Source organism: Pelobates fuscus, chromosome 1 (genome assembly GCF_036172605.1).
Source record: "Pelobates fuscus isolate aPelFus1 chromosome 1, aPelFus1.pri, whole genome shotgun sequence".
NCBI lineage: Eukaryota > Metazoa > Chordata > Amphibia > Anura > Pelobatidae > Pelobates > Pelobates fuscus.
In genome coordinates, this window is record NC_086317.1 from 288,124,148 (window position 1) to 288,145,598 (window position 21,451).

General features: G+C 38.2%; 1 protein-coding gene across 2 annotated transcripts in view; it reads right to left on the reverse strand.

Annotated features, from left to right (window-relative positions):
* The window catches only part of ALCAM (activated leukocyte cell adhesion molecule), a 72,776-nt gene that overhangs the window by 38,769 nt on the left and 12,556 nt on the right, over positions 1 to 21,451 (reverse strand). For both annotated transcript variants that reach the window (XM_063444610.1, XM_063444609.1), the window contains exons 2-3: positions 7,784 to 7,884; positions 4,231 to 4,450 (exon numbers count right to left, since the gene is read on the reverse strand). In XM_063444610.1, the coding sequence (XP_063300680.1) occupies positions 4,231 to 4,450; positions 7,784 to 7,884 (321 nt within the window). The remainder of the gene's footprint in view (positions 1 to 4,230; positions 4,451 to 7,783; positions 7,885 to 21,451) is intronic.

Below are 21,451 nucleotides of genomic sequence, written 5' to 3' on the forward strand. Positions count from 1 at the left end.
TCTGTACGCTAGACTCCCATATCTATTTTGGAGCCATTTAGTACCATAATAAGATCATTCTCCCTGATACTTTTTATTAGTACACAATATATTTTTTCTTCTTCATCTACCGAACATCCATTCGTTTAAATATAATGAATAATGTAAAAGTTATGCATTTTCATGTAAAATGTCAGTTCTGCTGCACGGATGGATAATCCACTTAACTGTATGTTCTAGTGGGAGTATCCCTCTCGTACAGCAGTGCATGATGGGAGAAATGTCCAGGTGGTTGAGTTCCCCATGTAGTCCCCTACTGTACAACCCCTGTAATATCAGTAGGGAAACCCCTTGCATGGGGAATCCCATAAATACTGTGACCTGTGATTAAAAGCTCAGTTGACTCACAGCCTATGTGTCGTCTAGTTCTTGGGAAGGAAGGGTTCTTCCAACGCTACCGGGATTATTGTATGCTGTATTTATTTATCTGGATTATTTTATGCCGTTCCGGTTACCTAGCGGAGATACCGTGGATTATACTACCTCTCCGCTACATAGGTCATAATTGTTTTTTTTTTACCGACAGACAGGGCTGTTTTGTACTATGCTTTGGTACACTGAACATTATTAGTGCCAAGATCTTTCTGTTAGCTGTAATTTAACCATTTTTTTTCATCTTTTTCTTTTCTTTTTTTAAGTTTCTGTAAAAGCTGCAAAAAGTATAAAAAGCTAAATCTTTTACATCTTTGTTTAAAGGAAACACACTGAATAAGTCTTCATTTACACAAATACATGATCTAGGTCAGGGGTAGGCAAGCTTTGGCACTCCATATGTTGTGGCGTACATCCTCCTTGATGCTTTGCCAGCATTGTGGCTTTAGGAGCATTATGGTGGTAGATGTAATCCACAAGATTTGGAGTGCCGAGGGTCGCCTACCCCTGATGTAGATCATCAAGTGGTAAGTTACAATATTTAATCACTCACTTTAATAAGTGAAGTTCTAGCTAGCATAAGGCAATTATTTACTTACATTTTACATAGGCATTCAGGATTCCCCCGGAAATACTAAAGTTCACAATGAAAATGATCTAAACCAGGAGTGTCCAATAGGTAGATCCCCAGATGTTTTAAAACTACAGCTTCCATGATGCTTTGTCATTCTAAAGGCATGTAAAGCATTGTTGGAGTTGGAGTTTTACAACAACATCTCTACATCTACATTTGGGCACCCCTGATCTAAACAATAACCTCTACCTTAAACTTCTGTGCAAGGAATGAAGGCTTACTTTAACAAGCAGAGGCAAAATGATGCCCTAGACCAGGAGTCTGTCTCCTTGAAGAACTGATTCATATAGAGCAATATTAAAGTAGTAAATACAATTTAGTTTGCTGGGTCCTTCTATTGACTTTAGTACTACTCTCATGTTGTTGCTGTGACGCAACTTTCTAGAGAGATAGAGAAGGATACTCACGAAACACGTTAACTCAAACAATTCCAGTGCTCGGATATGAGGAATCATTCATGTCCTTTATTGACAGGATTAATGAATAGATACCAGGGTACTGAACCTGGTAAATTCTGTAAAGAGAATATGCTGTGCCAGAGCTGACAGAAAAGCCTCCCATATGCACACAATAACTCCAAAATGGAAACATGGGTGGGCTACAGAACATACCAAAAGTAAACCACAAGACTGTAGGGAAGTATAGCAGTGTGAGGAAGGTACCATTAATATGAACAACTATTTTCCTATTTGCTAATGACATAGAATAACCTCCTGACATGGGCGTCCGCAGGGGCCCTATATATTAGGGCAGTGAGGGATGGGGGGCAGCCTATATATTAGGGCAGTGAGGGATGGGGGGGCAGCCTATATATTAGGGCAGTGAGGGATGGGGGGGCAGCCTATATATTAGGGGAGTGAGGGATAGGGAGGCAGCCTATAGATTAGGGGAGTAAGGCATGGGGGGGCAGCCTACATATTAGGGGAGTAAGGCATGGGGGGGCAGCCTACATATTAGGGGAGTAAGGCATGGGGGGGCAGCCTACATATTAGGGGAGTAAGGCATGGGGGGGCAGCCTACATATTAGGGGAGTAAGACATGGGGGGCAGCCTATATATTAGGGCAGTGAGGGACATGGGGGGCAGCCTATATATTAGGGGAGTGAGGGATGGGGGGCAGCCTAGATATTAGGGGAGTGAGGGATGGGGGGCAGCCTATAGATTAGGGGAGTAAGGCATGGGGGGCAGCCTATATATTAGGGGAGTGAGGGATGGGGGGGCAGCCCATAGATTAGGGGAGTGAGGCATGGGGGGGCAGCCTAAAGATAAGGCAAGTGAGGCATGGGGGGGCAGCCTAAAGATTAGGCAAGTAAGGCATGGGGGGGGCAGCCTATAGATTAGGCAAGTAAGGCATGGGGGGGGGCAGCCTATAGATTAGGCAAGTGAGGCATGGGGGGGGGCAGCCTATAGATTAGGGGAGTAAGGCATGGGGGCAGCCTATATATTAGGGGAGTAAGGCATGGGGGGGGCAGCCTATATATTAGGGGAGTAAGGCATGGGGGGCAGCCTATATATTAGGGGAGTAAGGCATGGGGGGCAGCCTATATATTAGGGGAGTAAGGCATGGGGCAGCCTATATATTAGGGGAGTGAGGCATGGGGCAGCCTATATATTAGGGGAGTGAGGCATGGGGGGGCAGCCTATAGATTAGGCAAGTGAGGCATGGCGGGCAGCCTAAAGATAAGGCAAGTGAGGCATGGGGGGGGGGGCAGCCTAAAGATTAGGCAAGTGAGGCATGGGGGGGCAGCCTATAGATTAGGCAAGTGGGGCATGGGGGAGGAGGGGCTAAATGAAGAGTCAGCAAGGAGCAGGAAGGGGCAGCAAGGGGCAGGGGCAGCAAGGAGCAGAAAGGGACAGAAAGAGCACAAAGGTAAAGGAGCAGAAAGAATCAGAAGGAGCACAAAGGTAAAGTTGAAGAAGGAGCAGAGAGGGTCAGCAAGGAGCACAAAGCTAAAGTAGGAGAAGGAGCAGAAAGGAATCAGAATGAGAAATGAGCAGAAGGGCGCAAAATAAGCAGAAAGGAGCCAAATATAGAAGACCGTGTCAGAAGAAAAAGAAGACTGTCAAATGAAGGAGAAGAAAAGGAGATTGGAGCAGGAAGGACAAATGAAGTGAACCCTCCACTTTATTCTGGACACCACATCATAAGGCTTTGGTACCTGGGCCTGGCAGGAAACTCTGGACCTTCTCATCTCCCCAGGTAAAAAAAAATATCAGTGTTAATGGGTTCACTTTTATTTACTGACTGTCAGGAAGCACAGAGTGCCGCTGGGTAGGGGTGTTGCTGATTGGCTAGAGCGGTCAGCTGGCACTCTAAGCCAATCAGTAGCTCCCCATTCATAAAAAAGTAAAAAAAAATTATGAACCGAGAACTAGCGATTGGCTTAGAGCGTCAACTGTCAACTCTTGCCAATCAGCGTCACCCATGCCTGACGTCAATCTGCACTTCCTGACACTCCGTTTCAGATGCCGAATACCACTGAGGGACCTGGAGCTGGAAGAAGCCTATGGGGTCAAACCATTTGAGAGCAGTTTAACCCCTTAAAGAAAAGAGCACCAAGGGGCTTCCTGGCATCATAGCATTTTCATTTAAATTTAGTTATGGTGACCAGAATGTTCCTTTAATTTGCTATTCACCCTGGCTTTATGTGATAATCACTATGCTCCTCCCCTTCATGACACTGTCAAAAAGGGGCCAGGCATAGATGTCATTACAATTATGCACCCCCCTCCCCCCCCCCCCCCAGAAAAATTCCTGCGGACGCCCATGCCTCCTGAGCAAACCACCAGTGTGATCCAGTGTGACTAGGTCAGTGCGCATTTGTAATTTGCTGGCTTGCACTATGAATGCTGTAATGCTTTTAGCTCTGATTTGTTTGCCCCGTTCCTCCTGCATCTAGGTTCTAAATAGCTTTCAATTAGTCCACAATAGCAAGAAACTCTCTGAAATTCCCTCAGACAATAGTTGGTATGGGAGAAAAAAAATAAACTGTGCAAATATTTCTGAGAAATATAGAGATGACCAGTTTTCTGTGAGGTTCTCATCACTTATAGGAAGTTAAAATTGGATCAGGGAAAGCCAATGGAAATTGAATATGTTCCATTTATGCATGGGACCTTTTTCCCATTTTCCATGTTGCATTATTAAAGAACCATAAGTATGATCCAATTACCATATATACTCACTGAAAACTTTAACCACTGTTGGTTCTTCAAATACATTCTCTTCTGTTACGAGCATGCACACAAATCTCTTCTCATCACTGATTTTTGCATCCGAGATGAACAATGTATAGTTCTCAGACAAATTCAGACGGCCGTTGTATTCTGGTACATCTTCATAGCTTGTCTTGTTTTTTACAGCTGACCGGGCAGCTACAAATACTGGAGTTCCATCTGCTTTTTCCTAACATAAAACAAATGTAAATTTTTATTTAAAGATTTCTAATTTTAATATAATTACATTTGGCTCTCCAATAAACATCTATCATATAATATTTACCATATTGAGTTTAATATTTAAGCAAGTTGAATCAGATCAAGGTAACCAGTTTCAAGGGATTTAAGAAATATTCATTGCCTTTTTGTCCATTACATTTTGCAAGTGCTTACATCTCAAAGATTATTCAATATTTAATCCAGCTAGTTGTCCACCCCAAGTGACAAGTAAAAGCAGACACCCCAGCAGGTATAACAAGGCCATCAGACTTGGCAGGTTCTGTCATGAAATAATTCCCATAGCCAATGTTGCTTCACATGAGTGTCATTAGAAAATGTCACATTGGTTTGCTAAAATTGTACGAATTTGAATCATGAGTGTTGTATTTCAACAAAATTGAACGCTACACACACTCTATGGTTGCCAAAAAAAAAAAAGTTTATTTTATTCATGGGGGGTATGTCAGAGCCTAGCATTCACTATGTTTGATACGGGAAAATTCCCAATGGGTTTACAAAAACAAAAATGCTCCTCTATGAGAAGAATTATTGGATTAGAGATCATCATGATTGTCTCTCTCATTGTGGGTGAAGTGCTGCTGGTAGAAATCTGTCTTGGCACTGGATTACAAGAAAGTTGAATTGCCTTTTTAGGTTTTGAGGGGGAAAAAAAGTTGGCATGTTTTGTGGTTTGGGTACTCCGGCTCAAAAAGTTTCACCATCACTGGTTTAGACCTTTTTAAAATACCATAAATGTGCCATTTTATACCAGTTCTTTAAGTAACATCTAATAGGAATCAAGCACATTAATTTAATTGGAGATTGAGTGTTTGGATGGGAGAACAATTACACTAATTTAGAACACCCAAGTGTAGGTTTTGACATAGAAATAGAAATTGTTTCAATTCTTACTTTAACACCAGTCTATTAAAAAGAAAGCAATTAATGGAAAAATGATCTAGTTAGTACTTATTACTTCAAACAGGTTATGTACTTGAGTAACTGATTTAGAGTTATTGATGCTGGGCATTATGCAATTAGGTGCTTGATTAAATACAAAGAAGAAGTTTTAACCCCTTAAGGACCAAACTTCTGGAATAAAAGGGAATCATGACATGTCACACGTCATGTGTCCTTAAGGGGTTAAACATTGTAGTTTCAATTACTGAAAAAGGCACGGTCACTGGAAATTGCAGTTGGTCAAATACTCTACCGATGTCCCAGTGGGAGATCAGGCCTCTGACACCTCGTGGTATTGGAGATAACATGAGTTATGTATGATCATTATTTGATCTATGGTATTCATGACCTGTTATTACACTTCTCTTATGCTTGTATTGTGTACATTGCTACCACGATTTTCCAATAATGACCACTTGCAGCATAGCATTATAATCCACATTATCTGTGGATGTCAGATCGATCGCATTTAATGTTTTAACCTGTTTATTTTACTTATAATTATAAAATAAGGTATGACTAATCTGTATGTGCATCTGTTACTCACAATTGTTTCATGTCAAATCCTATATTGCCTGATATATTTCTAATACAAATACCTCCATATTTTTTTTTTTAAACAAAAAACATTGACAAAAATATTCATATTATATATATCCATCTCAAAAGCATTTAAACATTTTAAAAATATTAAATAATTTGAAAAGCTTAGACAAAAATCTTAAATGGATTCCATACAATCATATAACGCAACATCTTTAATGTAACTACTCCCCTTTCTTCTACATTCCCATTTTCATTTCTCCTTCGCATACCTCTCTATTATGTCACTAAATGTTTAGAAATACATATTGTGATATAATGCAAAAATGAACTTTTCCACATTGAAAGAATTTCAGACCTTTTCACTACTTACAACTTAACTTGCTAGAACTAAAATAATTTTATCATATTGGAACTATTGTTTTAAACGGAATTAGAAAAAGGCGGTTTAAGTGCTACTTTAAAAAACAGAAGAATTGTTTGCCCCGGATGTTCGAAAAGAAATGTGATCTTCATACGATCATTTAAGAATACTCATTACTCTAACAAGCACAATACTTTTAATTTAATACAGTTTAGAGGACATGTGATAAGAGCCACATGTGCTTGTGCTTATGCTACTGGTATAGCAATGCTTCATCTCGAGTTGGAACATCTCCAAATGTATTTATTATAGAAACTGAATATGTGAATTAATGTTATACAGTTGGCCAACTTTACTGCTTCTAAAAGTCTCCATTTCATTGAAGGTATTTAGCCTTTAGCTTGATCAGCCTCGATTTTAACTATAAACATTCCGTTATTTATTCCAGCAGTATGAAAGTTAAATAGCCTAGATTTAATGTGTACATATATATCTGAGCTGCCATGTGTCGTTGTAAATAAAAGTAATTTATATTACCGTATCACAGTCTGCTTAAATAATTAATTTCCCAGATTATTGTGTAGAGTAGGATTTTACGGTACGGAAGACGTATGTAAACAAAATTGGGTTGTAAGATCAACTCTAGGGAAATAGTGATATGATACATGGCTGGCATGAAACAGGAATTGCATGATTTCAGTAGCACTTAAAAGAATGAACACATATCATTAAGTGAAATGTATTCAATGTGTATGTTATGAACTCTATTAAAAAAAACAGTGTTATTTACTAAAGTGAGTTTAAAGTGAATTCTAAGCACATTTTACCTGACTTAGAAAATTTTCAGCTTAGTTATAATGCCCCTAAATTTAAAATTAATTTTGAATTCTCACTTTAATGAATAATCCTGAATGTCTAAATTATTTTTGTAGAAAAAGGTGTCCAATGCACTGTTAGGACAAGGCATATGTCCAAATCATTAATTTACAACCACCAAGCACATTTCTCGCTGTACGTTTCATACAATTATTTATATTATCATTGTAAATACTGTCATTTATGTTTAGATTCAACAAATGAAACCATGAGAGTAATTAAAACAAAGAAGCTGGTTAACCATTATACGTTGCTGAGTAGGAGGGAAACCTCTTTTAGCTAAAATTGTTGCAGCTTACTACAACATTGCACACTGTAAAATGTGATTTATTTTTTTTCTTACTTGTTTTATCTAATGTTGTTCCTCTTTAATTTAAATAGAGCAACCAAGCACAGCAAGTAAAAAAGGAAATGCGACTATCATGCCTGGCTGGTTTCTTCTAAAATGACAGAGTTCCATAATGTGCTGAAAATCATTTATATAACAGCTTCAGTTATAAAGCATGGAAGTGCATTGCTAGTTAAGAGGTAGGCATTTCAAATAGTAGGAATACTTACATATTTCCATTTCCCAAATAAGAGACGATCAACTATTGTTTGACCACAGGGCATAACAATTGTTTCTCCATATACTGCATTTGATGTATGTAGACCAAAACCTATAATGAACGAAAAAGCAAACATATAAAATTCAATTTCCAACTACCGGTATATTATTTATGTATCTGTATAGGTTTTAACAACAAAGCAAAATATGATCCTGGTTATCTGAAGGATGTGACATGCATGTTTTCTACAACAACAAAAAACTAACACAAATAACTCCACCATCTTTGCCCATACTGTAGAATACTTTTACATAAAAAATAGTACAGGAACACCTTGATCATACGCTATACAACCACTCAGAAACCCAACTTGATCATACGCTGTACATCCACTCTCCTAAACCCATCCACTTAAATGGACACTATAGGCATCCAGACCACTTCATCTCATTGAAGTGTTCTTAACCCTACCATAGAAACTGCAATGTTTATATTGCAGGGTTAAGATTGCCTTAAGTGGCTGTCTACCACTAAAGGAGCTCCCTGCTGTTTCACAGAGTAATATTCATACATAATGTAAAGTTAAGTGTACACTTTACTGTCCAATTACAGAATAAATAAAATCAATGTTTAGTAGATAAACCACAAATGAACATTTAATTATAAATTCTTAATTTGGGGAATTGAAGGGTTAAGGGGACTGGAACAGCGCACCTACAACACTCCAATGAGCTGAAGTAGTCTGAGTGCCTATAGTGTCCCTTTAATTTATAACTTTCTACAGAAATTTGCACTTTTTTTTCAAAATGAAAACAATAATACAACCTATAAGACCAGATCACAAAAAAGGCTGGTAAAAATAAATAAATAAGGAACAAAAAAAAAAATGCATGTTAGCTCATTGAGGGCTTCGAGCAGATTGGGACTTGCATGGTGGGAAATAGCCAGATAAAAAGTAAATGGCTTGTCAGGATTTGAAAAACCTCCGATAAACATGATTGTCTAGATTGCAAATGGGGATTTTTGAAGAGGTGACAACTTATGCCTTGAATACATTCTAGAGTCTAGAATGTAGTCAAGGCATAAGTTGTCAGCTCTTCAGAAATCCCCATTTGCCAAGGGCCTGCAGCAGTCTCTCTCTATCCTAGCTGCGTAGTTTGGTTTTCCCTGACTAAGGTAGGTTGTAGTAGTAGTAGTAGTAGTAGTAGTAGTAGTAGTAGTAGTAGTAAGTATCAATAGTATTGTGATGAAAGTAACCTTGTCACTGGCTTTTGGAGAGGCCTGCTGGCCAGCCTCTTGCTTCAGGACTATGGGCCCTGCAATATACCTTGCCCAGTGCACTTTAAAAGGCCCTGTTCATGTGCAGTATGTACTTTTGTACTCCAGACAGAGAGACTGACCGTTAGCCCGAATTCTCTGAAACTGTTTTGGGCATGGGACCATGTGCACGGTGGGTAAAAACTTTGACTTCCAGGAAATTCCTAAACCCCTGAACCGATCTGTGTGATTTTTGGATATGTTGTTCAACCAGATCAGGGCAATCAGGGAATGTGTGTTGGGGTACTTATTGGACTTTGTAAAAATGTGTGTTTTTTTCTGCCTGGGGATAATTAAGTTAATGGTTATCTGCATTAATTATATCACAGGCAGAGCGGAGGGATTGTGTACTGTATGTGGTAGTGTCATTCATGGTCACATTGTTAACATTGGTTTGTACACTGGGCGTCAAGCCTTGTTGGGAAACCTGCATAAAAGGCCCTCTGTGGCTTCCATTAAAACAGACTTACTTCACTTATGCAATCTAGAGTCTTGTCTCTTATTGGGGGAAACTGCTATATCACTACAAGGGATTGCTATAATCATTATACTCCCTTGGATTCTCTGAGCTCTTGTAAGAGCGGTTCCGGCTTGACTCTCTGGAGGAAGAGAGGTTCACCCACTGGAACCTGGAGCCTTGTCGTAGGTCCAGGGTGAGTAGGAGACGGCGAGACCCCAACCAAGCTGCAGCGGTTGTGGGGTCTGCAGTGCTTATGGTGTCTGGAGAAGTGCTCGGATTCCTCGGTGAGCACTAGGAGCATCCTTCGGCAGAGGTAGCCAACCGGGCTACAGGAAGCTCCGTTACAAATATAGATTGTTGACTATATGAAGTGTGGGGTTTTACTTTTCTACAGTCTACTACTTTTACTTAGTATAAAATGTCCTTATAACAAAAGTGTCTCATTTAGGAGGTTTTTGGTGCTACAACATTTTATACACCATTTGTTGGCCTTTTAGGACAGAGTGATTCTATTTTTCAGTCCAGAACACATTCAAAAAACCTGATTCTAAGTCCACGTTGGCCCTTGTTTATAATTGTATTATTTTTTTTACAAGCACTTCTTTTTTAGAGAGTGTGAGTGGATTTATGGCATAAATGCCTGTATCATAATCGGGTGTAATTGATTCTATTGTGCTTGTCTCTGTTGGTAAATGCCTGTTTATGATTGTTTCTTTACAACCCAACATTAGAGATGTTGTTTTGCCCATTACCCGATTTCTCAACGCTTTGTATATTTAGATCTGTCCCTCACATTTATGGTTAAGCTTGATTGATGCTATGCCACAGTAACACATCGAACATTTTTAAATACATACATTCCTGAATTTGGGTCACAAAGTAATATTACATTGATTTTCTAGGTTTAGATTTTCTTCTTTAGAATAAATCAACGCCAAATAAGTTGTCTATTTTAGTTTAGGCCTTATAAAGCAAGGCACCTTTTAGAACACCATAAAATGGATATACATTGCATACCCACTGAACACAAATAAAGTCATTAATGCTCATTGGACCCATGTTATGTGTATAAAATTGCTAATACTCTGATATTTAGCTGTTACATATTTCAAAACACATACATATTTAAATATATTCAAAAGAGAGAGCGAATCAATATTGTATTAAAAGCAACATAATAGATGTGAAAAATTATGTACTGGGGTTCTACAAAAATTAGTATGAACCAAATAATGACGACAGAAGAACATTATGATATATCATCTTAAGAGTTGTATTGACAATGCTCAAACGTTGCAGAAATGTGATCTACAGCATTTCACGCCTAGCTATGAAATCAAGCCAAGTGTGAAGTTATTGGTTTCGGGAGAGGATGCGTAGTTATTAGTCAATTATTAATCGGGCTCTTGTAGCGACCAGCTCCAAAGAGTTGTCCTTTTATTACTGCTGCATTATGATATTACCATATCAAAAATATATTACAGGTATTACAAATGATAGACTTTAGGAATGTAAAATAATGTACGTCCTTAATCACACAATACATTTTTCTATCCATGATACGTTATAAAGAGCCTCTGTATGGGTGTATATTAACTGCATTAAATTAAACTATTTTAATGTGTCAGTGGCATAGGTATAGGACTAGTATTACATATGGCTTGAAAAGGAACCACATAAAACATCATAATACCTCAAGAAGGTGATCAAAAAGTTAAAGAAAATTTGTTTGTTTTTTAAATGTACACTATTTCAATATTTTATTTTGCCACATTTCTGGATGTTTCATATGCCAAATGAATTAATTTCCCTGTGAAGGTCATATTAGCGTTGGTAAGACAATATGCTATGTTGTATATAGTTAAACATCTGCTACACTATTGTTTCTTTTTCTTCTCATTCTGGTCTTTTTTTCCATAACATGAACATTGCTACAATATAAACAGAAGCCAAGTCCTCTTCTTTGAACACAAACAATGCATGGAATAGAGACTCTCTAAATACTACGCATTATGAAATTACTTAGTACGTGGCACAAAGGGTAGATAATTACATTTAAAAAAAATGTTCAGACGTAAAGACAGTGTCTTTGAACGTATGATGTTAGACAGAAGTAAATGAAATATATAACAGCCAAAGCACCAAGATGTATACAAAATGGCACCATGAAGGTAGACAATAGCACAGACTTGTGCTATTTTGGCTACTATCCAGTACAAATAAATTGAGCTCTAAAATGTATAGCAAATTATTTGAATTTATTTTATTATTTGCACTTCTGTACTATCCACTTGTATATCTGCTTGTACAGTGGTTTTGAGTGCATCACCATTCCTTATTTTATTTTTTTTTATTTTTATTTTTAAGATACATTTTATTTCCACACTAAAAAGAAACAATATGCAAACTAAAATAAAATAATTTGTAAAATAGACATATTGAGGCTAGTTCCATTATGGATTCATACTTACAGACTCCACTATAGTTTATTAAAGCATTATGCTCATTTCTTGTTACTTGCACAATGCTACATATTGGTTCAAATTCATAAATTATCTGACCACATCCCTACCACCGCAGTTAATTTTAATGATAATGTTTAACACTACATAAAAGTGCATATAGCCAACAATTTTATTACAAATGGATAGTAAAACTACAACAGTGCACTCTTAAAGTCAATGGCACAGTTTACTACATAGCACACAATGCGTTCAGATTACATGAACAAAAACCAAGGTACAGTTAATGGGGTAGTCCAGTTATATTAAAGCTAAAATCTTAATAGTGCACTGCTATGCATATCCCAAGGATGTGAGCCAACTTTGTAGTTGCTATGACAGTTCAAATTTTTCTATAAATGTTACATTATAAAAAGAGCTGTATGATTGTCGGTAAATAAAGGTTTAAAAATATGCACTATAAGAACATGATTTTTAGAACACGCTTCTGAGGACCATAGCAGGTCACCACAAGGACATAAATGCATGGGTAAATGTCCCCCTGCTTAATATCTGCATAAATAATCCCTAGGCATGCACGCTATTAAAGAATAAAATTTAAAAAATATACGTGTAACCCAAATTGGTCTAGGGGGAATCATCTGGTTTAGTTTTGCCATGTTTTGCTGTGAGAACCTGTCACAGTAATATCATTTCATGTATTATATACAGTAATCATTTTAAACACTTGATTTCTCATTTGTACCATATTATTTGGTCTCCAATGTGATCACGCTGAACAGAGAAGATTCCAATTAACATTTTTAAGAATATTCTTTATTTTGCCCTGATCACTATTTTAGATATTTAATGATCATGTGTAAAAGCAATCCAGTGCTAATGTGTGTAAAACTATTTTCACGTTACCTTTTTATGGTAACTGGATTCAGATAGAAATGTATAATAAAATAAATAAATAAATAAATTCACCACCATTGCGGCACTTCCCACAGTTAAGCTAAGAATGTTCCAATAGCCAAATGCGGTCTAAAATGCAAATGTTTAGTTGTCCTTACAATCAAGAAAGGCAGACTACTTACAGACTATATAAAATCCAGTTATACAGGTTAGGCCTATTTTTTTATGAAGAATAAGCGGACATTGGAAACCGCCTTCCCTTTAGTGTAGTGGCAGCTCAAAAAAACAGCAACTCACCTCTCAAGACTTTACTACAAAATAACCAGGCCTGCAGCACACAATATAATGGACAAAATTATTTGCAAAACTAGACTTTACAGATGCTATAGAATAGATGAAATGTGCACAGTTGCTAAAGAGGTTTAGAATGCATAAACATGAAATGTACACAATACACAAATGAAAATACAGAGTCACAGCGTGTTACCCAAATGGATACCAAAAACACTCAAAACACCCGTGTGGTAACCTCTCTATCCACACTAAAAATCACAGCAAGTCATATACCACCCACTGTATGTATATGACTTGCTATGAAATGTACACACACCTAGGTTTACGACTGACTACCAAAATGGTTTTAATGCTTCAAGGTATTGCATTTCATTAAGGTTTCTTGTATGCATACTTACACAATACAGTAGGAATTTATAAATCAACTTTATAAAACACACACATTTGGTAGTTCTATCACACACACACACCAAATTATATTACCATACAAGTATGCATACTATAAACAATTGTTATTGATACAATGACTATCCTGTGTATGTGGTATATTTTGCTTCATAGCAAAAAGACCAAAAAAGGCAAACATTTTAGAAAATTCATAAAGGATCATAACTTTCAGTCTGTGATGAAATCATTTCATCTGTATCCAATTTCAAATGGTATAATGCTCCCATCCAATGTACTTTTACTGCTGCGAATAAATCAAACAGTAAGTAACTCTGGAGCTCATTACCATGCACCTATTTAATTTCGCCAAGAGTGTGTCATGTTAACTTTTCCTTAATATATTCAAAATTCATTGACATCAACAAATCAGTTGTGTGCTAGATTGATGTCCAGGAGAACAGCAACCAACATATCATAATGCACAGGTATGGACGATTAGTTCCAATATTTATTTTGTAAATAACATGTACTTAAAACTGGAGTATCATGTTTGATGTTACAGGGGTGGATACCCCACGCTCAGAGCACAGATCTGGGCTACGTGGCTCGTCCCTCCGGGCAGGATACTACATGGTTTAACCGATTATACTTAGACATCTCTATAGCGTGCACCTTTAATATGTTCTTTCTTTCTTTTTGTCGTTTTCCTTTTATGAATATTATCGTTTCTCATTGTACTATTTCTATGTACAATGTATATAATGTATAACTGTGACACCAATTAGCTAACACTAACGAATCTGAGAAACTATACCTAAACCGCGGACGCGGTATGTTCCAGTGCTAATTGTACCCATACCATTGTCAACAAAGGAACCTGTAATGTAACTGATGATATGTTATACGCAGAAATACCAATGTCACTCCAAAAATAAAGAATTTGAAAAAAAAAAAAAAACTGGAGTATCATTAACCTACATCCCAAGAAAGACACCAACCAATTAAGGTAGAAAAAAAAAAAAAAAAAACACACACAAACAACACAACGGTATGCATTACGAATTTAATTGGAATGTCCCTACAAGTTGAAAGCTATAGCTATATTTTGCATGATACTCGTACAAAATAGAAGTGTCAAATAGGCACATCAAGCTCAGATGGAGTAACAAATCCCAGTGGAAGAATCCAGTAGAGCAGGAAAACCAGATGTACAAATCAAATTTTTCCTGCTCCACTGGATTCTTCCACTGGGATTTGTTACTCCATCTGAGCTTGATGTGCCTATTTGACACTTCTATTTTGTAAGTGTATTTGTGAATAAAGCGTGTTAATTTTTAAGTGGATACTCAGCACTATTATCTTTTTTCCTCCTATGCATGATACTGATCTTCCACAAGTCCTGAAGTTTCCACATCATTATATTTGATATGCCTTCAATCAAATTGGTTTTGTGAGTGCAATTATTTATAACTTCTAACTTCTCAACAGTATTGCACTATGTCCGTCTCTATTATTTCTGTATTGTAGATTGCCAATTTTTGGTGTTTTGTTGTTATTGCCTTGAGGATATAAGAGGAATCCTTTATCTACAATACAGCTAATTAAGGGTAATTTGTGTGTTTGTCTCACCTAATACCCACTAAGTGTGTTTGCTGTCTGCACACAGGTGAATTTATACCGTTTGCTGTTTATTGATAATTAAAAATATATATATATTAAATATTTATTTATTTTTCTTCTAAGTTTATTAAACTTAGACATGGACATGGCCTATTGCAGCCATGTGACTGCATCACATGGCCCTTGGGTCCTATTTTGCTGAGGGGGGCCTGTCCCCCCCAGTAAGGAAAAACACAGATCGCCAGCATTGAAACGGCAGCAATCGGGTATTTACATGGGAATGGAGGGAGAGGGAAGGAATGGAGGGAGAGAAGGGGGGTTAATTTATTTAAATTATTTTTTTACATTTTACATTTTTTTTTAAATTATTTTATTCTTCACTGAGTGTCTTGACCCCTCGAGACAATCAGCACAGGCAGAGCATTGGAAGCCTGCCTGATTACTTCTGATGCTCTGCCTCACTGCCGGAAGTGATCGATCCCGGGAAGTGATCACCCAGTGGTCCGGCAGTGTGAAGGGGGGTATTGCTGCAATACCATCAGAGCGGCAGAGGGCAAGGATGATCGCTTCTGGCGCTCTAATTCGCAGTGGACGTATCAGGTATGTCAGAGGTCATTAACGACCAGTTTTGTTGCACTATGGAGTTAAAGGCACTACAGGCACAAAAAGCAACTTTAGCTTAACCCCTTAAGGACCAAACTTCTGGAATAAAAGGGAATCATGACATGTCACACATGTCATGTGTCCTTAAGGGGTTAATGAAGTAGTTTTGATGTATAGATGATGTCCCTGCAGTTTCGCTCTTCAATTCTCAGCCATTTAGGAATGAATAACTGTTTTGGTCTATGTAGCCCTAGCCACACCTCCCATTGCTGTAATTCACACAACCTGCATGGACAAAATGGTTTAATTTCCAATAAAACAATAACAAAGTGTTTAACCAGAAAGGTACATCCTGGGAATGTTACTATTACCCAATTTAATAGTATTCATGTAATCTACCTCGGAAGGATGTAGGCCTGAGTCAACCCTGCCAGAAAAACCCTGTGACTTCCAAAGGTTGAATAGATTTAATTGACGATGCTTAGCTAACTGAGCTAACTCACTTGCTAACTTACTAAAAAGTTTTTTTATCTCCTACTCACTAAATTGAAATTTAACTCCTAAATTGCAGAATATTGATCGGGGAGACTGCAGGGGCATGATCTACACACCAAAACTGCTTTGTTGAACTCAAGTTGTTTTGGGGGCTATAGTGTCCCTTTAAGTGAACTTGTCACAACAGTTTCATGTTAGTAAAAATGAGGTAACCAGGTTATATAAAATAATGATGAGCCCAAAACATTTCTTTAAAATGCAAATTGTAAACAAACAAAAGATGTATAAAACTGTCAGAAATGCACAGATTGAATGTGCTAACACAGGAAACATGATAAAACACATTTACTCATAATAATGTTAGAGTAAAGTTAATGGTAAAATGTAGGTTACTAGGACCAAAAAGTTCCTAAAAGAAAAATGTTAGACTGTCAAAGAAGAAATATGTAAATTCCATTGTATTTGCATCCTGAGACATCGTTTCCCTGACTAGCATTGAGCAGACTAAGAAAAATACATTCACTGTTGGGCCAAACTGAAACTTCATTGTATCATGACTTGGCTAAGTTGAAGTGGCTCGTTTATTTGCAGCAAGTGCTTTAACAAAAAAAAAAGAAATGAAAACAGCAATAACACGCCACTCACACATCCTATCTTCAGAGCTAGATGCTGTGCCTACAGTTTATACACGACACTGTTTATCACTAGCTTTTAAAATGCAAAATAACAAGCAAGACTCCGGTCTAGAGGCAGTTAGACGTGTCAGGATAGAGTGGGATTTTAAATTATTGCATTAAGTACAACCTTTACATATTTTATAGTGTTTGACCTAAACTCACGATTTTGTTCACACTCAGTTGTGTATATTTTGTGGAAAATCAATATGTTTTGCTGTATTTTTACTCCGTCCTACCCAGAGCTGCCATTAGAAACCTTGGGGCCCCTTCCAAAAAAAAAAAATGTATGCCAACTAGACACAGATATATACACACACACACACATCCATAATTTACACAGATGCACACACTATTTATTATTCGCATTTACAGATTGCCAACTAGGGTTGCCACCTGACCGGTATTTTATCCGCACAGCCGGTATTTGCGGCTGTGTGACTGGTGCCGGTATTGCATGAATACCGGCAATACAGTGGCCGATATTTCTGTCTGCTGGAACTCAGAGGCTCTCCCAGATCTGCAAGTATCTCTGCCAAAGCTCCCCGAGACTGGGAGAGACACATACTTGCAGATCTAGAAGATCCTGTCAGATCGATATTTATCTCCGGCCCTTCCTCCTGCTTCGTCTCCTCACTCACACTCAGTGAGGAGTGCTGCTCTGAGTGTGCAATGGTTGCGAGATTCTCTGATGTTAGGGTTACAGCCTTGAACATTAAATTGGCTTGGCTGCTACATTTTCATTGTTATTTCCTTGGTGATGGCTGACATAGAAGGTACGGCGCAGCCACTTTTGCACTGCATGATGACTGCTGTATAGAATAGGCAATACAATTTGTTAAATAGCTTGACTCTCCACGACTGTGTGACTTCACAGTGTTATTCTTCAGAAGCGAGGCATTATGGAAAAACATGTTGGTGGACCCCCAATGCAAACAATACAGAGGACAGTTGCACCTGCAATCATTTGCCCTTTACGCACATTCATGCATGGCAACAATGAGGTGTATTAGCTCTTACTGGACAGTCTCATGTGTGAGGCTCGCTTTTACAAGGCTGAATAACGGTTATACTGTATGTCATAAACGTCGGGACAGCCATACAAAACCAGTATTATATACCAGCTCTGATTACTAAACAATATTATAAGGAAAAATACACGGGAAAAGAAAAATGTAGGGTAAAATAAATCCCAGATTAGTTGCTTAAGCATATGCTTTGTATAGGTTAAAACATAAAACCTAAAAGAAGATCCTCAGCACCAGGCAAATATTTGGTGCCATGGTGGTTTATTTAGTCATCACAAAAAACTGATGACTGAATAAACTAGCATTGCACCACTCTCCGACTCCTCCCCTCCCTCCCTCCCCGGCACGCCTGGACCTCAACTAGCCGACTGCCTGTCTTCCTGCCCAAATAGCCCAGCCAGCAGCCCCACTAGATCCCAGGTAAAAAAAAAAAAAAAATCCACCCAGCTTTCCCCAAAGGTAGGCAGGCTGAGAGGATTTAAATTAAAATGTGTGTGTGTGTGTGTGTGTGTGTGTCGGTCAGTGAATATGTGTGTCAGTGAGTGTGTATGTCTGTAAATGTGTGTCTTTGAGGGAGCCTGTGTGATTGCTTGTGTGTGTCTGTCAGTGAATGTGTGTGTGTGTCTGAGTGCATGTCTGTAATGGAGCCTGCGCGTCTGTCAGTGAGTGTGTGCGTGTCTGTCAGATTGTATCAAATCAGTGAGTGAGTGTGTTTTAGTCTTTAACAGGAGGAGGTGTGGCCTTGACAGGAAGGGGTGGGGGAAATTTAAATTAGGGGTGCCTGAGTTCCGTCATGCCCAGGGCAGCACAGATCCAAAATAAACCACTGCCCCTAACCCCAATAGTAAATGTTGAAGATGCAATAAACAGGGTGGGTATTACCTTCATATGTGGTGGGGCTGTAAACTTATGGATAATCTTTGGAACATCAACATTTGATAAACTTCAGACCTTAGGAAGATTTCAGATTTAAAAAAAAAAAAAAGAAAAAATATGAATTTTGCATTTAAAACTGGCCAGATGTATCCCAAAAAGAAGCACTAATGACAATCCATTTCTTTGTTGCCACAAAACTCCTTCTAGCTCGGCACTGGAAATCAAACGATACAACAAGCTAGCCAAGCCTGAAGAGTCAACTCTTATTCCAGTGCAGAATGAAAGGAGGCCTTATGTGGCTCAATAAGAAGACGAATCTAAATAGTATACATATCCAGGGATGGATAGATATACTGAAAGATATGTAATATGGCAATTCATTCTATTGGGTATAACAGATCGACTGGAAGTGTTAATTGCTGCCAACCATCGTTAACCTGCAATCTTATGGTAATTCTCTTTCTCCCTGTAAAGTGGCATTTTAGTTGACAGGTGTTTTGTTTTTGTTGCTTGGGGAAATGCTAATGATATAAAGTTATTTCTAGGGGAAGAGAAGAGGCATGTGGATGCGGAGCCGGAACCAAGACTTGGGGGTTTTAATCCCTTAAGGTGAGCCAGGGACCTCCTGGCACCAAAACAACTTAAATTTCAATTACATTTTTATGGAGTGCTCATTTACAGTGCCTTGCAAAAGTATTCACCCCCTTGACTTTTTACCTATTTTGTTACATTACAGCCTTAAATTCAATGTTTTATTAATCTGCATTTTATGTGATGGATCAGAACACAATAGCCTAAGTTGCTGAAGTGAAATAAGAAAATATACTCATGAAACTATTTTTTTAGAAATAGAAAACAGAAAATTGGCATGTGCGTATGTATTCACCCCCTTTGTTATGAAGCCCATAAAAAGCTATGGTGCAACCAATTACCTTCAGAAGTCACATAATTAGTGAAATGATGTCCACCTGTGTGCAATCTAAGTGTCACATGATCTGTCATTACATATACACAACTTTTTTGAAAGGGCCTAGAGGCTGCAACACCTAAGCAAGAGGCACCACTAACTAAACACTGCCATGAAGACCAAGAAACTCTCCAAACAAGTAAGGGACAATGTTGTTGAGAAGTACAAGTCAGGGTTAGGTTATAAAAAATATCCAAATATCTTTGAAGATCCCCAGGAGCACCATCAAATCTATCATAACCAAATGGAAAGAACATGGCACAACAGCAAACCTGCCAAGACACAGCCGCCCACCAAAACTCACGGACTGGGCCAGGAGGGCATTAATCAGAGAGACAGCATAGAGACCTAAGGTAACCCTGGAGGAGCTGCAGAGTTCCACAGGTGAGACTGGAGTATCTCTACATAGGACGACAATAAGCCGTACGCTCCATAGAGTTGGGCTTTATGGCAGAGTGGCCAGAAGAAAGCCATTACTTTTAGCAAAAAACAAAATGGCACGTTTTGAGTTTGTGAAAAGACATGTGGGAGACTCCCAAAATGTATACAGGAAGGTGCTCTGGTCTGATGAAACTAAAGTGTAACTTTTCAGTCATCAAAGAAAAAGCTATGTCTGGCACCAACACATCACATCACCCAAAGAACACCATGTTTGCACTGTTTTTCAGCAGCTGGGACTGGGAAACTGGTCAGAGTTGAGGGAAAGATGGATGGTGCTAAATGCAGGGATATTCTTGAGCAAAACCTGTACACCACTCTGTGCGTGATTTGAGGCTAGGACAATGACCTCAAACACACTGCTAAAGCAACACTTGAGTGGTTTAACTGGGAACATGTAAATGTGTTGGAATGGCCTAGTCAAAGCCCAGACCTCAATCCAATAGAAAATCTGTGGTCAGACTTAAAGACTACTGTTCACAAGCGCAAACCATCCAACTTGAATGAGCTGGGGCAGTTTTGCAAGGAGAAATGGGCAAAAATCCCAGTGGTAAGATGTGGCAAGCTCATAGAGACTTATCCAATGCGACTTGGAGCTGTGATTGCCGCAAAAGGTGGCTCTACAAAGTATTGACTTTAGGGAGGTGAATAGTTATGCACATTTACTTTCTGTTGTCCTATTTGTTGTTTAGTTCGCAATTAAAAAAAAAAACACACCAACTTCAACATTTTGGGCATGTTCTGTAAATTAAATGATGCACATCCTCAAACAATCCATGTTAATTCCAGGTTGTGAGGCAATAAAACACAAAAAATGCCAAGGGGGTGAATACTTTTGCAAGGCACTGTGTATCGTGGTTAATTAAAGGAACATTTAATTTTATGTTATGCTTTGCATAATTGAATTCCATAATTGAATTCCAAAAATACCACAATTCAGCTACATCCTGAATGATACAATGCTTTGCATGCACATATCTCACATTCTACACACATGGCCAAACTTGCACTTAACATTAAAGTGTCTCAGTTTTCAGTGAGGTATAATATATAATAAGGTTACATTAAGAGTCCACTACTTGAAATACCCCACCCAAAAGTGTGAGTATGAGGTAATATAATATATAGTTAGGTCCATAAATATTTTTTACGAGAGCAAA